At 38.6% G+C, this 15,792-nt stretch overlaps 3 protein-coding genes across 4 annotated transcripts; 1 reads left to right on the top strand and 2 right to left on the bottom strand.

Annotated features, from left to right (window-relative positions):
• Positions 1-1,561: 1,561 nt before the first annotated feature.
• LOC137710826 (uncharacterized) lies at positions 1,562-3,644 on the bottom strand. The gene is made up of 4 exons (XM_068449961.1): positions 3,252-3,644; positions 2,536-2,926; positions 2,244-2,410; positions 1,562-2,004 (listed from the first exon to the last, which is right to left on the bottom strand). The coding sequence occupies exons 1-4, from the start codon at positions 3,414-3,416 to the stop codon at positions 1,708-1,710; spliced, it is 1,020 nt and encodes a 339-aa protein (XP_068306062.1). The 5' UTR covers positions 3,417-3,644; the 3' UTR covers positions 1,562-1,707.
• A 137-nt stretch (positions 3,645-3,781) lies between these two features.
• On the top strand, positions 3,782-6,820 carry LOC137710827 (protein SAMBA). Of its 2 annotated transcripts, none has more exons than XM_068449962.1 (3): positions 3,782-4,003; positions 4,230-4,348; positions 6,308-6,820. In XM_068449962.1, the coding sequence occupies exons 1-3, from the start codon at positions 3,832-3,834 to the stop codon at positions 6,548-6,550; spliced, it is 534 nt and encodes a 177-aa protein (XP_068306063.1). In that variant the 5' UTR covers positions 3,782-3,831; the 3' UTR covers positions 6,551-6,820. The 2 variants fall into 2 exon arrangements, with proteins under 2 accessions (XP_068306063.1, XP_068306064.1); XM_068449963.1 differs by having other exon boundaries at positions 4,230-4,340; positions 6,308-6,816.
• A 1,991-nt stretch (positions 6,821-8,811) lies between these two features.
• On the bottom strand, positions 8,812-14,246 carry LOC137711455 (heat shock factor protein HSF8-like). Its single transcript, XM_068450699.1, has 2 exons — positions 13,564-14,246; positions 8,812-10,165 (listed from the first exon to the last, which is right to left on the bottom strand). The coding sequence occupies exons 1-2, from the start codon at positions 13,864-13,866 to the stop codon at positions 8,921-8,923; spliced, it is 1,548 nt and encodes a 515-aa protein (XP_068306800.1). The 5' UTR covers positions 13,867-14,246; the 3' UTR covers positions 8,812-8,920.
• Between the last annotated feature and the right edge of the window lie 1,546 nt (positions 14,247-15,792).

The raw sequence follows: 15,792 nt of genomic DNA, 5'->3' as shown, positions 1-15,792 counted from the left end.
CATCAAGTCCCATTAATTTGTTATGATAAGCATATGATAATGGATAAGTTCTACTGAAAAACAATAATATGTGTGTGTATATCTATACTTGTATTTTTAAAGGGGCCAGTATTATCAGAGTATAACTAAGATCTAAAACGTGGGTTCGATTAGTAGCGTGGTTGTTCAAAACGAGGTTGTGTTCTTCAATGAGTAGAAGGATCCTCAGCACACAATACATGCCTCAAAGTTTTAATCACTAAAAGAAGCCAAATATCCCAATTTATATGCAATGCAGAACGAATGTAGAACCGGCCGAGATGAAAATATCTTCAACAGGGAAATCGGATACAGTTACGAAATTAATTCAAAACCATTCCACTTACTGGATATCGTGCATGCAATGGAAGCTCTACGTTGATGTTACACTCTTTATCGTACCTCAACAAGAAACCATGGCCAATATCCATGTGAACCTCGACAGCAGAATGATTGGAAAGAAATGAAGGCAGTTCTAAATTTGCATCTCCAAACACAGCTATATTGCTGTATGCTGCATTAAATGGACAATCCGAAATACAAGAAACGAAATCAGTGCAATATCTCTAGATTACAGGTAATATGTAGTATTTTGTTTCCATTTGGGGTGCGGAGGGAGGAGCAGAAACAAGAAGGAATAATTAAATCATCTTCAATTGATTTGCGTACAGAGTACAGACTATATATGTGTTATGTGTTCAGCAATCAGCAGGAGCCTCCTTCCTATGGTTGTCTGGGGATGGATGTTCCTGAGATGCTATCAATCAGCTTCTCCAATTGAGCTCAAAATTTCAATTGTGCACAAAAAATCCCAAATTGTACCAAATTAGGGTTCCCATCAACCCTAAGATTACAGACTAGAGGCTACCTCAAAATTCTTCTGTTAATTGAATCAACTAATTCTCAATTACATAGACAAGAACAACAACAAAGCCTTATGGTTGGCTATATGCAGCCTAGAACACCATTTTTCTCGGTTTTGTGCCAATTACATACACAACAGATGAAATAAAATCAGATAACCTACTTAATTCATGAAACAAAACCGAAAATTTTGTTCAGAGCATAGAAAATTAAATCATCTTCAATTGATTTACCTCATTTTAGGGAGAACTTTCTGACGATCCCAAGGGAGAAACAGTTTCATAAATCCAACTTTTTGATTGTAAGATGCGAATTTATCAAGTTTTTGAAGAAAATTAAAGGTTTTCTCTGCCTTTGACACACATAGTCAGAGAGAGAACCCAGATGCTGTTTCTGGGTTTAAATCCCACCTTGACTGAATAATTGGCGTTTTCATTGATCAGCATCCTACTACTCATCCAACACTCCATGTTTTTCCCACGTCACCACATATTTTGGTTAAAAAATAAAAAATTTAACAACAAAGGTTAAGAACCTTTTTGATCACTGTGTTTCAGGTCAAAACCTATTTTGGTCGTCGTGCTTTTAATTCAGCCAATTTGGTCATTGTAATTATGTACCCGTGCCATGTAAATTGTTCAGCCCACCAACCTCCAATGCCTCTTCAACCAAACGGGTGAACATCAATATCATAAAGTGAGAATGGGAAATAAGTCGCTTAAAAACAAAGGATGGATCGAAAGGGGGAACTCGGTGCAAGTTATGAAAGCCAATTCATATAAATGAATGCTAAATGACGGTAAAGCAACATACATGTTTAATGAATTAAGATTCTTTCAAATGTTTGCCGGAGGCGACGCCTGAATGAAAAATGGATGTAGCAGCAATTGCAATAGCCGAAATTAAGGCTGCAACGAACGTGAGAGTGGATACGATTCCAGCATGTGCCTTCATCCCAGAAGGGATTTTCCAGACAAGTTTAGCGTATCCTAATTCAGAACCATTGATCTCTGGCATCTTATACAAACAGCTTTGATTTTGTGAAGTTCCCTCGATGCTACAACGCATGAACAAATCCGGCACACCAAATTTGACTTCCCAATAGCCGCTTTCATCTAGAGGCTGCATTCAGAAAAAGAAAAAAAGCAAGGTCAAATGATACAAAATAACGAATATATCAGGTTTCAGAATCCTCAGCGCACAACACATGCCTCAAAGTTTTAACGACCTAAAAAGCCAAACATCCCAATTTCAAATCATATATGCAAATGCAGAACGAATGTAGAACCTGTCGAGGTGAAAATATCTTCACAGCGAAATCAGATACAGTTACAAATTTAATTCAAAACCTCTCCGCTTACTGGATATCGTGCATGCAATGGAAGCTCTATGTTGATGTTAGACTCTTTGTCGTGCCTCAGCAAGAAATTATGACCAATATCCATGTGAACCTCAACAGCGGTACGATTGGAAAGAAATGAAGGCAGTTCCAAATTCGCATCTCCAAACACAGCTATAGCGCTATATGCTGCATTAAATGGAAAATCAGAAATACAAGAAACGAAATTAGTGCAACATCTCTAGATAACAGGTAATGTGTAGTATTTTGTTTTCATTTGTGGTGCGGAGGGAGCAGAGCAGAAAAACACTTACCACCACGCTGAAGGAGATGTTGAAGCTCAAATGGATCCGCAAATACCCCAGATGGCAGTCTCTCAATGATTATGAGCTCACAATGGTGAGTTGGTAGCTCATACATGGGCTCTGGTTTGATGTTAACTCTAATGGATGAGGTGAGATGACGATGCGAACCTCTGCCTATCAAATTGCGGTGCAAGATTGGGGGTCTAACAACAAAACTCAGATCATGTGGCAGCACCTCACACAAACCAAAAGGAAGCTCTTGTGCTACAAAATCTTCGAAATCTGAATCGAACAAGTTTTCATATTTTTCGTAGTAAGACTGCATAATATACTTGTTGAATCTAGAAAAGGCACTAATATTAGAGCCACCACCATCATAGTTTGAATCAGACGTTCCTGCCTGAAAAATAAAAAATATACGTCACGGATAAAAATCATTAGAGAAATCCTGCAGACACGAAGATGCAGTTCACAATTTATGATAGTGTTACTTTTCTTATCACTAAAAAATTGAGTAAGCCATGAGGGGCTATGCTTATTAAACAACACACCATGAACATGTAGAGCTCAAAATTTCTTAACACTAAAAAATTGTAATACTTCTCTCCCTCCATCCAACGAAAAAAAATATGTGATACAAATCTCATAAAATGTTGGTAACAATTGCAAATTTGCAATGAAATTAAGTAAAAAAATTGAGGAATCTGAGAAAACCAAGCACTGACCTGAAGAGTTGAATAATGTGCAGAAGAATGTGTGCAGAAACCAATGGCGGAGAAGAGTACCAAGACAAATCCCAGAAGGAAGGAATTGGAGAAGGCAACAGTGGCTGATGGCTGGGATGTTCTTGCCTTCATGTTTTCTACTTTCATGTTAGATTCAGATCTCATTCGGTCGAGGGGCGGTGGCTGGTGGTGGTGAGAGAGGACAGTGGAGGGCGCCGAGGAGAGCACATGTATTATCAGGTCTGGTGGTCGGATTTGCAGAGGAAGGGAGGCGAAGGAGGAGAGAGGTTGGAGGGGACGACGGCGGAGTCGACGGAGGAGGGAGGATAAGACGGGGATGGGATCGACGAAGGGCAAAGTTGGAGGAAGAGAAGGCTTTTCGGATTTGCAGGGACAAAGGTCGAAGAAGCTGGGCAAACTGGACACGTGTTAGGATTTTATTGGATCACGTATCATGGTGAGTAAACTGGATACAGACTTCTTTTAAATTCAGGGATTTTAGGGTCGTTCTTTCAGAAATTCCAAAAAAAAAAGAAAAAAAAAAGACATTTCCAAATCTCTTCCTTGTGCGACAGAGAGAATGAGTAATTCGAATTCATCGCCGGCACATTCGTCGATATCGACGACAGCGATAGCCGGAGAAAGAGAACGAAGCAATTCCAACCCTGCCGCCGCCGCCGCTCTCTCCGACGACCTCTTCTTCCCCTCCGACCTCATTTCCATTCAAGATCGCAAACACGAAGCATTACTTGGTTCGTTCCTCTCACTTTTCGCTTTCCAATCTCACTTTCCAATTGTTTGTTTGTTTATTTGTTTCCACTGTTACTGGTTCAAATATTTAATTACATGATTTTGGTTTCTTGTTTCTGTTGTCATCAAAGAAATCGATTGATCATTGAATGCATCTCTGCTTTGTTTGTTTTGTTTTAATGCGTGTATTTTATGCGAAATCTGAGTGTTTACTTTTCGACATTGCAGTTATAAAATCCGATCTTATGGATGCACTTAACAAGGTGGTTAAATCCCTTGAAGAAGATAATTGGATGTTCGAAGGGCCGCGCCATCGCGTTATCCCTATATCAAGACAAGGTTTGTTAGTTATGCTTCCTAACTAGTTTTGGTTCAAGATAATTCAAAGTTTCGATGTTGAATTTTACCGCGTCTTTTATGCGCCTGGGTTTGGTGTCATCTGTAACTTTTGAATTTTTATCAAGAACAAAATAAAACAACAATGTCCTTGATTTTCAGTGCGTTTCAGTAGGTTTTTATGGTGTCAGCTTCTCGTGACATTCAGCACAACTACAGTTAGGATTTCTCAAAACATAATTAGAGTACTGTAACTATATATATATATATATATATATATATCAGTTTGGTAGGGCTGGTAACTCATAGAAGACCCGCCTTATCTAGTTTCTTCCACGAGGTTTCAAAACTAGAGCTTAAATGCTTTGAAAACTTGGACAGCTGTACAGTCAATTTGCATACGTACAAAGGGGATTAGATCATTTTCTCTCTTTTCATCTCTTTCAACAGTAAACCTAAAGTTGATGCTCATGTCCTCATCATGTTGATTAGACATCATATTTGGCACTCAATACATAATCCGATGGGATCGGTTTTGTTGGCTTCATAACACCCAACAGTCGACTAACTTCATATAGATCGCGTACTAAATTTGTAACTGAAACAAACCCACAGGAAGTAGAGTATCTGAACCAACTTGGTCAGCTCGAGCCAGTTATTTGAACACCTATAGCATAGTGTTTGAAGCAATTTGCATTAACCGCCTTGAATGGTTATGCAGCTTTTGATGTAGAAAGTAATCTTGGATGTGGCTAACTGTTTTGGTACAGCATGCCCAGTTCATTTTCTCTGTTGAGTAACGTGCGCATATGGTATTCATTTTCTCTGCATGCCTTAGTTGTGCTTGTTTATGGAATAAATGGTATTTATTAAAGAACATGTAGACATTGTCATCATAAAAAATAAAAAATCTGCCTTTATATGTGTTTCAAATTTTATTAATTTGCTTCATGTACACCATGAATCTCTACCGTTTGCAGCTCTCTGTTTTTCACAGACTGAAAATGTGCTATTTAGGTTACAGAGGGGAATCATGCTGCATTGCTGCTATTGTTTCTATTTCCTTGCTAAATTCTGATTTTTAATTGACTTCCACTTTGGTTCCTACTAGTTTGCAGTGAAATGGTTATGCATGTTTTTTGGATGCCCCAAAATTAGGACTTTCCATGTAAAGTCATTTCCCTTCCCAGATCCTATGCCCGTAGCCACTTTTGTGCTTCGAAGTTCTAAACAGAATACCACCTAGGGTCTTTGTTCATGTTGTAAGAAGATATAGCATGATTCATAATACATTGGGAAGAAGATGTTAACATGTACACCCTTTCTTTGTAAATCTGTGATGGTGTTAATTGAGTTTGGGAGCACTTATGAAGCTAACTAGTTATACCTTGAAACGAAATGAAGGGAAGCCATACTCTAGAATCTTTCTCATCATAGTTTGCTTTTTAGTACCTTCCAATTCACTGACATCCATTTTGTGCAAGAGGAGATAATGAACATCCACCGTTGTCATTTATTTTGAAATGCGGGCAGGTAGTGAACACAACACACCACTTGCCAGAAAACACGGCATGCCATAAAAGAATGCGTAGTCATAGAAGCATAACTCCGATTCCCGTTCTCTGATCTTGCTCCCACACCCCACACCCCTTTATCTGCCAACCCATCTAGTGATTATCCCTCTAACTTTGGAGACGGCAGAGGCATGGAGGTGACAACCTCTGGACATTGGCGACAATCGGCTATAATTTTTTTCCTGGGGATATGAGGATTTCATTTGGGTGGGTTGAATGCTTGATTTCTGGAACCAACAACTTAGGAAATGACTTCCTGTGCTAGGATCATTAATTTAGTTTCGCATGCCTGTTTGAATTGTGGTGACTTTCATTCTGGTGATGCTCGCTCGCTCATCAGTATTTGAATTGTGACATCAAATGGTTGGTAACATGCTGTTATTTTTTCTTAATCAGGCGGTTTTCTCCAGAAGCACAAGGAAGCATCAAATAAATGGACTATGGCACCACCAAAATGATTTTCAGCCAGGAAGGATAATGCGTTCTTGCATATGTACGGTGTTAACTAGTACGAGGGCTCCTGGATTGCTGCTTTGGTACACGACTACAAACATTTTGGGTTTTCTTCTGTCTGTTTGGCAAATGAGTCAATATACGAGAAGGCAAAGCAATTTGGTCGTCATTCTAGGATTTATATAGCCGACTCCATTTAGTGGGATAATGTTCTGTTGTTATGTCAAACCCGAAGGGGCAAGCTCTCGAATGTCACTACTATGCAGTTGTATCGGATGTGAACTCAAAATACAATACTGAGAATTGCAATGTTGGCAAAAATTGAATACACTATTGGGCTTTTACTTTTTATCACAAATGGTCATTGGGTTTCCGCCAACTCCTAATTTTAGTTGATTCGTGTTTCAAATTCATCTATTTGGTGTTTAATGAAAGTTCTATCTGACCCAAAAGTAAGAGAATAAAGTTTTATGCTCAACTGTTTGACAGTTCCATTATCTTACGCAAGCCTCTTTGCATGAGCACGTGCGAAGGACATTATTTTTTTTAATCATGGGCACTATGTGCTCCTAAAGATGTGTTGTGTTACTTGTTTTCTATTAGAATTTTAAGAGATTGATGCGAAATCCTTCTATAAATTGAGTAAGAGTGGATCCACCATATATGTAGCTTGTTTGATGTGTATTTAACCAAGAGTTTACGCTCTTTAACAAATAAGTCATAAATATTACAAAAACAATAAAATAAAATAAAAAGATTGACATATGAGGTAAGAATAGAAAGTTTTTTCGCAACATCAAATTGCCGTATAAATGTTTTGCATTTAGCGTTTTTATTGGAAATGCTCTAAAACGGTAGGTCCCAAACGGTCAAAACAAAACACAAAATTAAAAACAATTTAAATCACTAAAATGGAACAGACAGATGACTATGGAATTGCCACAAAATTGAAAACAGACCAACACTCGAACACAAAACTATAATCGATTTATAATGACAAGTAGAAACAACTATAACACTGACATTTTTTTATAAAAATTCATGACAAAAATCACAACCTAAATTACAAATGAAAAGAAAAATCACAAATAAATATGAAATTAACATGGAATTCGAAGAATAATGCATATACCAAAACACTGAACAATGTTGAACCAAATCCACAACCAAAACCAACACCAAAATTTGAATTTTTTTCAATCTAGAATCAAAATCCGATGCGAAACACAACTAAATTCAAAATCTAATACAAAACACGCACACACAAAGCAAGCCAACGAGTACGTTAAGAGCACTTCCAGCATGCTCTTTAGCCCGGTGGAGAGGGATCTGAAGCAACCCAATCCCCTCCCAAACTAGCTCCAGCCCATTCAGGCAATTGGACTAAGGGGGAGCCCATGGGAGAGGGCAGGCAGGAGTTCAAGGCCCGAGCACCTGAGGGGGACTGATGCAAGGCTGACGTCAGCATGACATTAACCATGTTCTAAAAAAATTTACGTCATGCGCGTGGGGTGCTTCTCCGACACATTTTCAGATGATGAGACTCGCATGTTAGCCCCACTCAATTACCTTTGAATCTGGACCGTTGATTTCCAGATCAACGGTTTAGGTTTTTAGGCTTTTAAAATTTAAAAAAAAACAGAGAAAAGAAGAAAAAAATCTGAAATGTTTTGGTGGGCCACATGTCACATTCTGGATTGGTGGATTTCAATATATATATTTTTTTTGTAATCCAACAGTCCAGATTAATTAAGTTAATAAATTTAAAAAAAATATTAAAGATCCTAAAAATTTCAAACAAATTTTAAATATATATATATATATATATTTTTTTTTTTCTATAAATACCTTATCATTTTCTCCCACTTTTCAGAATATTTCAATATTTTCAATGATTCTAAACAATCAAGAACATGTCGTGCGACGGAATTGATTAAAAATCTTATCGTGATCCATCTACAAAAATTTTACTTTCAGATAATGACATATAGCGTGACGAGATTGGTTAAAAATCCTATTCAAAATTTATAATTATTTTTTATTATTTTATAAAATAAAAAATACTAATATTTTATTGTGTATTGTCATGACTACTCAGTTTAAGGGTAAAGATGCAAAAAACAACTACTGTTCATTGAAGACGGTTATTATTCAATGAAGGGGATTCAATTGCCAATTGTCATGGAGGCCTTCCTACTCTGGAAGTGCTCTAATGCAGAGAAAGCGTTCAGTGATCAATTGCTTCAAATAAAAGGCTGGTGGTGTCTCTAACCCTACATGGAGCAGGACATCAACCTCCATAATCGGCATGTCCTTTTCTAGTTTCAATGAACACTGACAAGAAAAATAAAAAAAATCAAAAGGGCATTGGAAACTAGAAACTCTAGCCGCATAAGATTTGCAAAATAAAGAACGAGATGTACTGATACAGATGAAGGTACAGCTGGTTTTCAATGGGGCCATATAAAGGACCCGATATCAAAATACGATCATTAGTATGTTGTCTGTGGTGTTTAGATAGTGATGTGACTTATGTACATTAGCATATAAACAAGATCATACCCCTTTGGTATCTGATGTAAGAAGTCCCATTTTTTCAGTCAGATTATCCATATTCTGGGTTTTCTCTCCATTCTCTGTTGGCTGCTGCTCTTCATTTTCGATACGCAATCCTACTTCCGCACAAGTAGAATCCATTTCATCTGCCCCCGGGTTTTGTATAATATCATCCCAATCCTTTAGAAATGCTTCGATGTCTGAGGAAATATTATCAAAGTCTATCGCCAATGACCCATTCAATACCTCTGGAGTGGGGTCAATATATCCATCACCTGCTTCAGATGCCATGTTTTCAATAAATCCAACACCAGTGTCTTCACCTGCCATGCTTTCTTCAGGAATATCCACTAAGCCTTCGGGTGGCATATCTGGTATTTGAGATAGCTCCGGGATAATTACATTTGTCTGAGGTATGGGAATTGATGGGGACTCTTGTGCTCCGACAAGGGCATTGACATCTGAGAATAGAGATCTCATAACTGTTCCAGAGTTAGTGACCCGTGGAGAAGAATGTTTTTCAGAAATTACAGAAGGCAGGCCATGCCCTGAAGTTAGCGGGACCTCTTGAAGAGTCACTCCTGATGTGCGGCTTGAAGAACTCCCACTGTTTACTGCACTGGATGATAATGATGAACCATCACCAATAAGGAAGTTATTAGAAGATTCCAACCGAGAAGATATATCTCTATTCATGATTTGCCTGAGCATTGCCTTTGCTGCTTCGTTCATGGGAGGCTGATACTTAACAATCTGTCCATCAGGAGTAGTAGAATGCTCGCTCTCAGCAATACCTTCCTTCTTAAGTCTCCGTTTTTTGTTGACTTCAGTTATGCGCCTACTGCTCTCATTTTGCTGTACAAATTGAGTGAATAAACCAGGGCTATGCATAGCCTTTGCAAGGAATGACACCATCTGTTGTTGCCGCTGCTCCATGCCCTGAAGACGCTGCAACATTGTTTGTAGCTGGTTATCAGTATACTGTTGCTGCTGCCTTAACCTGATAAGTTCCTGCATAAGCACATTCTTGTCCCTTTTTAGCCTCTCAACCTCTTCCTCGAGGCCAAACTTCCCAACTTCTACACACGCACCCATTGAATTCTGTCCATGTGATGGCTGTGGCTGTTGATGACTATGTCCATGGGCAGGTTTTCGCCGGTTGATGCTCTTAAGGAGATCTTTCTGACCCCTCAAAAATCCCTCATGAGCAAACTCCCAGCGATCTGGATCAACCTTCCTAAATCCCTTTTTGAATAAAAGTGAAGGGGTTCAATCAACATGATGGAAAAGGAAAAAATGAAGGGACTTTTTCATGGTTTAGCAAAGGAATGAAAAAAACAAAAACAATATCAGAATCAGCAGACAAACATTGATGAAGACAATGGATCAAACACCTATCATTTATGAGAAATGCAAATTGATCAATGTAGTTGAAGAGAATAATTATTTAAGGCTACTTAGTGTATCCCGAAATTAAGCAAAGAAAAAAAAAAAAAGAACATTAGAAGGTTTCACGACCTAGCTCAACGTGAACTGAAGGGACTCTCACTCAAGTTGAATCCCTACATTTAGAGACTTCTCCACGTCAAAATTTTTAAGGAACGAGTTCCTTCATCCCCCAATACTACCAGAAGAGTACAACTCAATTATCCACTCCACGAACAAAATATGTAAACCAGCCAACGCAACCTGCTCAAGCAATGTTTTCTGAAGAATCTGGCCTTGCAATGCTTTCCCCATTTGATTTGGAGATAGCAGAAGAGGTAACTCAGTGTTACAAAAATAAATAGATGTGGATACATTATTAAGGATCAGATTCCGAGTAGATGTGGATACATTATTAAGGATCAGATTCAGAATAGATGTGGATACATTATTAAGGATCACATTCAGAAAAGATAACCTATCATGTGAAGCCTATCCGAAATTCAGTTTCCAATCTGTCTAGTCCACAGGAAAGCATAAACCATAAAAAGGTTCCAAAACTAACTTCATAGAGTTAGTTATTCCGTGCAGTCTCTGACTCACTGCATGACCATCTTAGACATGTAAGGAACCAAAAGTGTTTCATAGCCAGAGTCTAAGTCACCCCACTGAAACCATTAGCAAGTAAACTCTCCAAAAGCACCAAAAAGAGTCTTACAGATAGATGTCACATTTCTCCACATCCACAGACAATGAAAATTTCCAGGCCATGTCCACAATGCATAGTGATTTCAAGATGAATAGCAAAAGAAGACGCTCACAAGTTTTCCATCTCTGATTTTCTATACAAACAATTTTGAATGCAGTATACAGATAATCTTTGAGTTTGAACTAAACTAAATTTTTCATAGAATACTATTTGAAATATGGCTCAATAAAAATAACAATGAGTGCCATGGTGGCAAATATCTAATTGTTCTTTCTAAACATGTCTTACATGCTTTGCACGCAAAGTCACCATGGTCCAAAGACCAACCTTAATCAAACAGCCATAAAACAGGATAAGAAGTATGAGATCCCTTGTCTCACATTTCTAGCCAGAAAGGCAACAAATTCCTTTCACTATAGGGAGATGGAAAATCATAAGAATGAATGAGGTAAACACATAGAAAGACAAAGGAATTATCCCTTTTTTAAATCACAACCCTTTTTAAATCAGTCAGATGTCTGTAATTGTAACCACTTTTCTATTTGTAATTTTGTATACATATTTCCAGCAACCTTTCCGTAAAAGAAATAGTATTATTTCTACCAACAGTGATATCTTCAACCATGATAACATGGCACACAGTGATGGCCGTTACAAACCCAATTACACTCTGTTAGAGCCCAAATGAATTAGCCATCACAGGTGCAGATATTTGCTATCATAAGACAGAATAACCATATGAAGCTTACAGCTTAGCAAGTTACGATGTCTAATGCGTAGACAGAATTATGACCCAACCTACAAGGATACTAGAAACCTTAAAAGGAAGTAAGTTAGCATGTCCAAGTCATAGATCTAATAAAAGCTATCAAACCAAATACTTCATGGTTCAAAGGACAGTCAAAAGGTCACATTAGAAACTTAAATAACTGGCACAAAGTACAACTCAAAAAACACAAACACCATACGTGCTCGGTGCTCCAGACCCAATGAAATTAGAAACTCAAAACTGTCCAAAACAACAGATTTTCTGTTAAAATATTCTGACTATGATGTTCTTATTCAATCAGTAATAGGAAACATAAAGAAACATATCCGCCTGCTCTATCATTACCTGCATAAAGGTTTGACTAGCCCTCAACCGGGTCAGTATTGCATATTCAACAAACATATTTAAAATATCTACATTTATAATTAACCTTGTAATCATGCACTCACTTTCTTTCCCTTTTATCCCACTTCTGCTCCATCTGGTTGCTGAGAAAATGCAGGAAGAAGAGAGATCAAACTTTCAAATTGCACATTCTTATTTCTTTAAATGGTATAATTGCCCGAAAACAAAAAAACAAAAAAAAAACAAAAAACAAAAAACAAAACAAAACCAAAAGCTTCGACTCCCCAAAAAGAAAACACAAAAGAAAAAAGCCCAACACTCCATACATGTTACGCTAAATTCTCTGAGCAACCAAATGGAGTATTCTAGTCATCCATGGAAAAATGGCACACAGTGGTGGTCGTTACACTCGGTTAGAGTCAAATGCATTAGCCATCACATGTAAGCGAATATATTTGCTATCATAAGACAGAATGACCATTTGAAGAATACAATTAGCAAGCTGCTGACCAAAAAGAGGAGGACATATAACCAAGGCGTAGAGAAAACTACGACCCAAACTACTAGGATACTAGAAAACTTAAAAGACAGTAAGTCAGTAAGCCTATGCATAGATCACATAGCAGCTAGCATACTAAATACTTCATAGTTCCAAGAACAGACAGTCAAAAGGTCATGTCAGAAACTTAAAGACTGGCACAATGTACAACTCAAAAATAAACAAACAGGCTCAGTTTTGATGTTGAAATATTCTCATTAAGATGTTCTTAATCAATCAGTTATACAAAACATTAAAAAACACATCCGCCAGCTCTATCATCAGCAGCTAGCCCTCAGCCGGGTCAGTATTGCATATGCCACAAACATATTTAAAATATCTACATTTATAATTAACCTTGTAATCAGCCCTCACATTCTTTCCCTTTTATCCCACTTCTGCTCCATCTGATTGCTGAGAAAATGCAGGAATAAGAGAGATCAAACTTTCAAATTGCACATTTTTTAAGTGGTAATTGTAGCCCGAAAACAAAAAACCAGAGTCAAAAGCTTCAACTCCCAAAGAAGAACAAACATAAATGAAAAAACCCAACACACCATACATGTTACCCTGAATTCTCTTAGAAACCAAATGGGGTATCGTAGTCATTGACCCAAAGACTTAACCAGAAAATCTAGGGTCTTTTCGGCACAATTATACGCCTAATTGGTTCACATTTGGGTAACCTGTATACAACACTAATCCCCAGATAAGACCAATCTCTGTCTCCACCAATCACTGACCAAAATCAATCACCATTAAAAGCATGTCTTTAAACAGTGAGAAATATATACACTATATATATAGAGAGAGAGAGAGAGAGAGAGAGAGAGAGAGAGAGAGAAAGAGAGACATACGTAGGTGTTCAACTGCCTAACAAAGCTAGAGAAGTTATTGTGCTTGAAGTACTTGGGAAGGAGGTCCCTGGCGAACTCCGGCGGTTTCCAAACCACAAAGCTATTGTTGGTGGGGGTCCACGACACGACCAGGTCGGTAGCCGGGTCGTCCACCATGTCGTACGTCTTACACAGGAACGGCGGCGGGGCGTTGGATTTCAGTAAGGGTGCTGGCGCCGGAGCCGAACTTGAACCCGAAGCCGCCTGTTGTTCGCCGGCGGCCACTGATATCTCGTCGCGGTTGTTGTTATCAGCGCCCCCCATATCGCCGTTGAAGAAATTGATTGTAGAATTGAGAAATTAGGGTAATGAGAAAGAAATGAAGACTATTGGATAGGGTTTTTCAGAAGCCATTTCCATCCATGGTTGGCTTTAAAACCCTAGGCTGCTGCTTCTATGAGAGAGAGAGAGAGAGAGAGAGAGAGAGAGAGAGAGAGAGAGAAGAGTCTGTGTGTTGTGTACGGACAGTGGGTGGGACCGGTGAAGAATAGGGTGGGGAGGTGGGCAAAAGGGAGACCGGCGCACGAAACGGGCAGGATTTGCCTCCTCAGGGGTCTGGGGACGGATAATGTTCCTCCACAAAATTCCAATTAAAAAAATTAAAAACGGTTGGAGTAATTAAATATTGAGAGAGGGACGGCGAGACTGTCAGGTGCGTTTGTTGCACCGGACTGTCTCGGACTGGATTAGCTTCAGGGACTAAGTTGGACTGGCTTAGACTAGACTAAGCTGGACTAATTTAGTGAAGCGTTTGATGTAGTGTCGGACTAATAAGCAGGATAATAAGAAAAATGAAAAAAAAACCCATGATATATTACAAAATATTTTATTTTCTTCAACTTCAATTTCAACCAAATATTAACGTTATTACTGTTAAACATTTCATCTTCTCCATGTTCAAAGTTTGTTGGTGTCACTCAAATAGCGTATTTAATCCAACCTCCTTTCTTCTTCTAGCAATTGCCACCAGTGCCATCTACCATTCTAGATATTGCAAATTCTTGAGATTTCAAAACCAACAATTGATAATTTGTTTCACATTTAAACAAAAACCCATCCACAACAAAGCAACCCATCACAATTTTTCCCCAAAAATATCAAATTTACACAAAAGAATCAATGTGGGTTTTGCGAATAAGGAAATATACCAACAAGAACAAATAATACAAAAGCCATACATCAGATCTAGCAAAAACATATACATACATATATGTGTGCGTGTATGTATATGTGTGTATATATACATATATATACAAACCCAGAAAATGGGGCTTTCTATAATCTCAGCTTAAATTAGAAAGAACCACCATTGCAAACACCATTAAACCAAACGGAACATATTCAAAAAGCTGAAATTCATATTATATTACCAAAAAAATAAGCAAATCTGAGGAAGATTGAGGATATATGTCATTACATCTTTCCATCTGAAAATATCAGTTCCTCGTGCCCAGATGGACTTCGTGGCCAACATCATCTGAATTCAACCTGCTTCTGAGCGAGCTAACGCGGTGCTACGGCGGTGGTGGCCATCGTCGAGACTTAGATAGAGAGAGCGGGAGATGACCTTGGGAAATGGAGTGGGGTGGCGCCGGCATCGATCTGGGCCTCAGATCGAATCGACCCATCGGTGGGTGCTAATTCGATTTTGGGATTTAGGGGTGGGTGGTAATGAGATAGAGCAGGGAGAGAAAAGAAGATCCATGCAGGGAAGGAGTGGAGGATTTGACGTCGAGGTCGTTGATTACGATGAGCAGTGAACAGACGAAGCAGACGAAGGAAAGGCTTAGCAGTCCGCTGCATTTTGGGGGGTTTCGCTAAGAACCTCTAACGAGGTCTCTAGTCGAGGCGAATCCCGTTTAATCCTACTAAAACTAGTCCCTGGGATTACCAAACACGGGACTACACTAATTTTTAATGTAGTCCAATCCAGTGAAGGTTAGTGAACCCAAACAAACACACCCTCAAGGTTATGACCAACCCAAACTGGGTGTACTACAAAATACTTTAGCTAAGTTCGACAAAACTCCTCTTGAAAACTATCAATGTTGCAAATAAGATAGTGTAGGCAATCCAACTCCTCCGACAAACTTCGGGAAGGTAGACTTCGGGCATGACTTTGTGTAGAGATCAGCAAGGTTGTCTTGACATGAGATCTTCTTGACTTCACTTTTCTTAGATGCCATAAGC

This window comes from Pyrus communis, chromosome 12 (genome assembly GCF_963583255.1).
Source record: "Pyrus communis chromosome 12, drPyrComm1.1, whole genome shotgun sequence".
NCBI lineage: Eukaryota > Viridiplantae > Streptophyta > Magnoliopsida > Rosales > Rosaceae > Pyrus > Pyrus communis.
Note: the sequence above shows the minus strand (reverse complement) of the source record. Positions and strands in the feature narration are given on the sequence as shown.